The sequence below is a fragment of the Tachyglossus aculeatus genome, chromosome 8, assembly GCF_015852505.1.
Source record: "Tachyglossus aculeatus isolate mTacAcu1 chromosome 8, mTacAcu1.pri, whole genome shotgun sequence".
Classification (NCBI taxonomy): Eukaryota; Metazoa; Chordata; class Mammalia; order Monotremata; family Tachyglossidae; genus Tachyglossus; species Tachyglossus aculeatus.
Window position 1 is genome coordinate 33,398,696 of NC_052073.1, and position 7,589 is coordinate 33,406,284.

Genomic DNA, 7,589 nt, shown 5'->3' on the forward strand with positions numbered 1-7,589 from the left:
GGTGACCTTTGAGAGGGCAGTTTCCATAGAATGTAGGGGACGGATCCAGATTGGAGGGGGTCGAGGAGAGAGTTGGCGTTGAGGAATTCGAGGCAGCGCGTGTAGATGACTCGTTCAAGGAGTTTGGAAAGGAATGATAGGAGGGAGATAGGGCAATAACTAGAAGGGGAGGTGAGGTCGAGAGGTTTTTTTAGGATGGGAGAGACGTGGGCATGTTTGATGGCAGAGGGGAAGGAATCAGTGGAGAGTGAGTGGCTGAAGATGGAAGTTAAGGAGGGGAGAAGGGACGGAGCAAGAGATTTAATACGATGAGAGGGAATGGGGTCAGAAGAACAGGTGGCCGGAGTAGCACTTGAGAGGAGGGAGGAGATCTCATCTGAGGATACTGCTGGGAAGGATGGGAGAGTAGCAGAGAGAGTTGAGATCCCGGGGGTTGGAGAAGCAGGGGGGGAGTGACTTTGGGGAGATCAGACCTGATGGATTTAATTTTATTAATGAAGTAGGAGGCCAGATCGTTGAGGGTGAGGGAAGGAGGAGGGGGAAGTCATCCTGTCAGTCAAATTGTATTTATTGAGTGCCTACTGTGTGCAGAGCACTGTACTAAGCACTTGGGAGAGTATAACAATATAACAGACACAATCCCTGCCTACAACGAGCTTACAGCCTGGAGGGAGAGACAATCATTAATATAAATAATTTACAGATAGGTACATTAGTGTGGTGGGGCTGGGAAGGGGGATGAATAAGGCCCTTCTGACTTCCAGGAATGTGTTCTATCCACCAGGCCATGTTTGAAACAGGATGGGAAGGCTATCTGAGGTAGAGATCTCCATATCTACCACAACCAGAGAAGAGAGAGAGCTAGAAAGCAGTTCAGTCCTGACAATGCTGGGGCTGGCTTCAGAATCAGTCTGGAGATTGGTGGGACATGGCTAGGAGTGGAGGACACTCACCCCATGCCTAGGAAGCTAAGGGAATGCTCTCTCTCAAGAGATACATACAGCAGGGATGTGTTTGTGTAGGTGTGGGTGGGCATGTGGGTGTGTGTTGCAAACACCATACAGGTGCAAAAATACCTACGGGGTAACCCTACTTCCCTCATCCCCTATCTCAAATGTGCTTAGTGCAGTGCAATGCATTGCATTGGGTGTAGGGGAGGGGAAGACCAGAGAGTGTCAATAAATTGCCATTATTCAATGATAACATCTTCCACCCTCCTCCCCAAGTTGTCAGCTCACCTGGTACCCGAGTCTGGAGTGATGAGGCAGCCATTCTCTCCCCTTCTCCTCTACCCAAGCTATTCCATCTCCCCAACCCACCCTCTCCCTTGGCACCTCCAGGCAAATTCCACTCTCAGAGGCAGCAGAGGAGACAAGACTGTTGCAGAAGCAATCTCTTTATTGGCAAGGAGTGTGTGAGGAGTCTTCAGGTCTCAGAGAAGAATTGCAACAACCAGATGGGAGGGGATGAGAGGAAGGTAGAGGGGGCAGGCGCTGAGCCCCAGGGAGGGGAGACAGGCAGCAGTTTCCCCTTCCCAATTCCTCTGGCAGGCCACAGCTGCAGCTGGGAAGGAAGGTAAAGTGGTCAGTGTGGGCCTGGACATCCTGAGCCAAAGAAGCGAGGATGGGAGAAAGAAGAAGGATGCAACCAGGTAGGGGTGGAAACCTAACCTGGCCCCTATTCTTTAATAACATCTTATCTCTGCCTCATCTTTAACAGCAACAACTGTATTTGTTTAGTTTCTCCAAGAATAATAATGCCGGTATTTGTTAAGTGCTTACTCTGTGTCAAGCACTGTTCTAAGCGCTGGAATAGATACAAGGTAATCAGGTTGTCCCATGTGGGGCTCACAGTCTTAATCCCCATTTTACAGATGAGGTAACTGGCACAGAGAAGTTAAATGACTTGCCCAAAATCACACAGCTGACAAGTGGTGGAGCAGGGATTAGAACCCGTGACCTGTAACTCACAAGCCCGTGCTCTTTCCACTAAGCCATGCTGTTTCTCTAAGTAGCATAGCCTAGTGGACAAAGCACAGGCCTGGGAGTCACAGGGACCCGGGTTCAAATTCCAGTGCTGCCACACGTCTGCTTTGTAACCTTGAGCATGTCACTTAACTTCTCTGTGCCTCAGTTACCTCATCTGTAAAATGGGGACTACGACTCAGCCCCAAATGGGACACGGACTGTGTCCAAACTGATTAGCCTTTTCTTCCCAGTGATTAGTACAGTGCCTGGCACATAGTAAGAGCTTAAATATTGTTAAAAAAAAAAAAGACTACAAAAAGAAGCATGAGGCCCACCTGGAAGGAGTTTACAATTTAATGGGGGAGATAGGGCAAACCACAGAAACCATTACTGTGCAATTAGACCAACATGTGCTGGGGATGGTGGCATAACTCCTAAGAGCTCAAATAACAGAATGATATGGGCGAGATTTACAAATAAATGCTGGGTGACAAAAGGGTAGCAGGGTAGTATTGGGCAGCTAGTCACATCAGGTTGCCAAGTGAGAAAGACTCCATACAAAGGGTGGTGGGTTTTTAATTTTAGCTTTGAAAGAGCAAAGCATCCATGGATTGGCACGGAGATCAGGCAAACCTTCAAAACTCTACAAGTCTCCCACCAAGGGCCTTGTCAGGCAATTGCAAGCCCGTGACAATTGTCACCACCGACCACCTCCCGGCCAACCCCGCTGGGCTATGGCCCCTTGCCCAGCCATGTCTGCACTCAGGTCTTCCTACTCTTGACTCTTCAGGGGACCATTCCCAGCAGACAGCCCTGTTCCATCTTCCTGCTTCCCAGCAGTCTGGCCCTCTACGCCCTCCCGCCAGGCTTCTGCCCCACCCCAGCACCTCCCTACCATTCCCCAAACCAACCCACCTCAGAAGTTGGGCGTGACACAGGACACTTTCCCACAGCCGTTCTTGCAGCACTTCTGCTGTCCCAGGCATTCGCTGTCCACCTGACATTGATCATGGCAGAGGCCCAGCAGGGGAATCCCACTTTTCACTTCAGGGCAGGTACCCGGCTTGTCTGGGAGATACAAGAAGAGTGAACCCATCCCCTCCACCCCAAACTCCTGAAGCCTCTGTCCCCCTGAACCATCCCTTTCTTTGTGGAGGGGGAGGGGGGGCCTGGGGTCAGCCCCTGATTTGAGGGCTCGGGAGTGGGAGAGCAGCCAAGCCTGTCCAATGAGCCCAGCTCAGTCTGGTTCCAGCCCACTGGACTCAGCCATGGAACCCTCACCCCTAGGGAAGGAGTCACCTGCTGTGCTGTTTACTTCCTCCAACAGAAACATTTATCAGTCCAAGCTGGCCCATATCTCTGAGCCCCTCGGGAGCCCTCACCTTGATGGAGCGAAGGCTGCTCCTAGGAGACACACCTCAGCCTTAAGGCACAGGCTGAAGTTGGGCAGGTTTGCCCAGAATCTCAGCTCTTGTCTGTGTGTGTCTCTGCCTCCTGATGGGGAAACCTGAAAAATGCCCCTTTGGCTGGCATGGTGGTCAAGGGGCTCTGGATGCTTTCTTTTACCCCAAAAGTACCCCCTGGGCTTTGAGCCATCTGGGCCCAGCCTCTGCCCCGGTCCAGCTGAGCCCCACAGTTTTCCCAAGTTTTAAGGACAGGGCAGGAAGCTGAATTCCCTCTTGGGAGCTCAGGACCAGAAGACTCCCTACATAGAAATTGATTAGCTCCACCCCACTTCTCCCAGGCCCAGAGCCTGGACCACCCACCTTTCCCTCTTCATCCCCAAGCTAGCCCTGGCAATGGTCCAGAGATGTGTCAACTTCCCCCACCAAGCTGGAGCTAGACCCTAGTCTAGTGAGCAGACCAGATCCTTCGTCCCAAAGACTTTCGGAAGAGTAGCACCTGGAAGATAAAGGAATCTAGGAAGAATGTGGCTTTCAGCAGAGACCCAGAAAGGGACCAGGCCCAGAAGTGACCTACATAGTGTGGGTAGGGTGGATCCTGGAAACCAGGCAAGGGGCACTGAGAAGGCGCAGCCAGGGATTTTCCCTCTGCTGGCACTGGGCCCACTTGGCTGCAAGTTGCTGGGTCATTACCAGCAGCTTGCGAAGGGTATCTCTGGAGGGCTCTGCCCCCACCTAGGGCAGCTTCACCTTAGTCATTGGAATTGGGGCCAGGTGCTGTTCAGGGTGGGGCTTGCTGTTCAAAAAGGGCCTAAGGCTTGGGGGAGTCCATCGCAACCTTAAGTGGCACCACTTCTCCTCAGGGCATGGTTCCTGGTGTCAGCAGACTGATTCCTTGGCATGGCTGTCCCTTCCTAGGCCTTAAGGCACGGCAGCCTGATGCATGTGGCCTAGAAGAGCTAGGGTGGGGCAAGATCCCTGGGTTCCAATCCTGGCTCTACCACTGGCCAGCTCCGTGACCTTGGGCAAGTAACGTAGCCTCTCTGCAACTCATTTTCCTCCTCTGTAAAATGGGAAGAAGATACCTGCTCTCCCTCCCTCTGTAGGATGGAGACTGTGCCTGATCTGGTGACCCCCAGCACAATGCTTGGCACACAGTAAGGATAATAATAACAGGTTACAAGGTGATCAGGTTGTCCCACAGGGCGCTCACAGTCTTCACCCCCATTTTACAGATGAGGGAACTGAGGCCCAGAGAAGTGAAGTGACTTGCCCAAAGTCACAGAGCTAAGTGGCAGAGGCAGTATTTGAACCCATGACCTCTGACTCCAAAGCCCGAGCTCTTTCCACTGAGCCACGCTGCTTCTCTAAGGACGTCATGCCCACTACAAGTAAAGCAGTTTAAACGGAAACTGATTCCCCATCCTACACCTACCAAGGATGCATACATCCACTGCTAATGCACACTCAGCCTTAGGCATGAATACACACGAACATTTGCATCTTAACCTACACAAACTCTCTCTCATGCTTCCACTTGGAGCCTCCCAAACCTCACCTGAACCCATGTTATTCTCAGGCTTATCAGAGCCCCTTGGAGGGGTGAGTCTGGTCCCCTGACCTGAGGGTTTTGGGAGCCATGGGGATCTGGGGTCAGAGAGGGCAGGGGGAAGGGGGTGGAGAAGAGTGGAAGAGCCAGGAGGATTAGCTCTTGCAGCCAGAGGCCCAACACCTTGCATCCTCAGTCTCTCTCTGTACAAAGGAGCCTATTCTCCCACTGCAGGTAGGTAGGTGGGTGGAGCCTCCCCCCTTCCACCCCATGGGGGCCCACCTGGCCAGGGGACAGCACCCGCCTGCCCAAGAGGGAGGAGAAGGGAGAAGAGCCCAGGAGCTGGCCCAGGTGATGGTGAAAGACACAGCAGCTCGGGAGCTGTGAACCAGGAGACTCTCAGGTAGAGCTCCCTTGGTGGATCGCTGAGTACCCCTGTGCCTCAGTCTCCTCATCTGCAGCACGGTGACAAGGATTCAAACCCAGCGGGGCCCAGCAGCTCATCGTCATTTAGTTGGCTAGTCCTGCTCATCCTGAAGGCACCACCTGGGGCTGGGCAGGTCACCCTCCAAACTCCTTTTTCCAGCTCTCAGATGCCTCATTATTGTTTCCTCGTGTCTTTTCACCTTCCAGCCAGTTCTCTGTCCCATTCTGCAGCTTTTCCAATCCCTTTCTCCTCCTTCCCGTGTGGCTCGCCGACTCGGGGTCGCGTTTGGGGGTGGGGGCACGAATGCTCTCAGCTTCCCGTGGCTGAGAAGCAGCGTGGCTCAGTAGAAAGAGCCCGGGCTTTGGAGTCAGAGGTCACGGGTTCGAACCCGGCTCCGCCACTTGCCAGCTGGGTGACTTGGGCAAGTCACTTCACTTCTCGGGGACTCAGTTCCCTCATCTGTAAAACTGTGAGACTGTGAGCCCCACGTGGGACAACCTGATCACCTTGTAACCTCCCCACTGCTTAGAACAGTGTTTTGCACATAGTAAGTGCTTAATAAATGCCATTCTTATTATTCTCGGGCAGGGCCCTGTCCTCCCTACTCCCCTTCCCTCCCAGGGAGCTATGTTTCAGCCGACCCTGTCCGGAAGCCGTCACTCATCACGGGAGGGACCCGGGGGAGGGTGATAAGTTCCCTTTCTTCCTCTTTGTCTGCTCCCGAGAGCAGGGGCATCTTCTTGCCCTGGGCTTGTGGGGGTCTGTATTTGAGGGGTCGCCCGTCTTCCCCTCCCTTGGTGGAAGGGGGCTGGTCCCCGCCCTCCAAGCGCAGCCCATGGTGCTTCGGCCCCTTGGTGTGTGGAGCGCCCAGGGGTCAGAGGTCGTTACCGTTGGGGATGAGGCATTGTCTGGAGCAGCCGATGCTGCAGCATTTGCTGGTATCAGCGCAGTCCTCGTCGGAGGTACAGTCCATGGTGCAGTTGTCGGCCGCTGGACGCTCCGGACAAACCCCGGCTTTCACTGCGGGGCCGGAACCGGGTCGGTTATGCAACACCCTGGTCCTGCCCGCCTCCCTGGAAGCCCCCCTCCTCAACACACATCTTCCCACCCACCCCTCCCCGTCCGAGTAGGTTCATAATAATAATAATAATAATAATAATAATAATAATAAAACAATAATAATAATAGTATTTGCTAAGCGCTTACTATGAGCCAAGCACTGTTCTAAGCGCCGCGTCTACCGTCTGGGGGAATTGAGTGGGTGGGGGGCCTGGCTCAAGCCCCCACTCCCTAATTCCATTCTTTCTCCCTCCACCTTTTTCCTCCCCCTTCCCCAACGTACTTTCCCCCTTGCCCCCACTTTTCCCAACCTCCCCCTACTCCTTCCCCCCAGCACACCCACTTCCCTCCTCTCCCCTTCTCCCCACTCCCACCCCCATTATCTTCCCCGCCTCCCTCCCTCCCTTCCTCCCTCCCTCCTCACCGGTGGCGTTTTGGCTGGAGGCGGGTGGAGGAAAGAAGCCAAGCAGGAGAAGGGCCAGAAGGACGGCCAGGGGGGCGAGGGTGCGGGGCATGGTGCCGCAGCGGGAGCCCGGCACTGGAGCGGCGGCCGTCCCGGGGGGAGATTTAAATCGCCGAGGCAGGAGGAGCCGGGCGGGGGCGGGGAGAGGGCCTGCCGCGGGGAGGGGGCACGGCGGGCCCAGGGGTGGGGAGGGTCGGGGATAGGACGCTGGCGGCCGGTCCGGTTGCCACCTCATTCCGTTTCACAATCCGCCGGGATCAGGTGTCGCTCTTGGCCCCGGAGGGAACCAGGAAACGTCGCTTTTTCCGAGGCCAGGGACTGGTGCCCAGCCCGTTGGGCCCTGCCCCCCACTGCCCCGGCCCACCCCTTCCTCCCTCTCTCCCTCCCTCCCTCCCCGGCTCCGGGCGGGGAGGGGGCTGGGCAGGCTCCGGGCCGGGGTGGGGGCGGGGGCCCCAGGGTCACGCCGAGGGTCGAGCCTGCGGTCCGGGCTGCCTCCTCCCCCAGGCCTCGGAGGAGGAGGAGGAGGAGGAGGAGGAGGAGGAGGAGGAGGAGGAGGAGCGGGGCGGAGCCGGGAACCGGGACTCTTCCCGGGGTAGCGGCGGTGGGGGCTTGCCCCGACTCCTCCGCCTTACCTGTCGGGCTCCCGGCCCCGCCCACTCCTCCATCTCACCTGTCGGGCTCCTGGCCCCGCCCATGCCCAGGCCCCGCCCACTCCCCCATT

The 7,589-nt window shown here is 55.7% G+C and overlaps 1 protein-coding gene across 2 annotated transcripts; it reads right to left on the reverse strand.

Annotated features, from left to right (window-relative positions):
* Positions 1 to 1,378: 1,378 nt before the first annotated feature.
* Positions 1,379 to 7,180, reverse strand: WFDC2 (WAP four-disulfide core domain 2). Of its 2 annotated transcripts, none has more exons than XM_038750738.1 (4): positions 6,830 to 7,180; positions 6,235 to 6,366; positions 2,883 to 3,035; positions 1,379 to 1,557 (listed from the first exon to the last, which is right to left on the reverse strand). In XM_038750738.1, the coding sequence occupies exons 1-3, from the start codon at positions 7,101 to 7,103 to the stop codon at positions 2,884 to 2,886; spliced, it is 558 nt and encodes a 185-aa protein (XP_038606666.1). In that variant the 5' UTR covers positions 7,104 to 7,180; the 3' UTR covers positions 1,379 to 1,557; position 2,883. The 2 variants fall into 2 exon arrangements, with proteins under 2 accessions (XP_038606666.1, XP_038606665.1); XM_038750737.1 differs by having other exon boundaries at positions 1,379 to 1,563; positions 6,830 to 7,177.
* Positions 7,181 to 7,589: the final 409 nt, after the last annotated feature.

Coding starts and splice junctions, on each gene's coding strand:
- WFDC2 (XM_038750738.1), bottom strand. CDS start 7,103: ATGAGGTGGCAACCGGACCGGCCGCCAGCGTCCTATCCCCGACCCTCC. Junction 6,367..6,829: donor CTCCAGCCAAAACGCCACCG/GTGAGGAGGGAG, acceptor CCGGCCCCGCAG/TGAAAGCCGGGGTTTGTCCG. Junction 3,036..6,234: donor ACAATGCCTCATCCCCAACG/GTAACGACCTCT, acceptor TGTATCTCCCAG/ACAAGCCGGGTACCTGCCCT.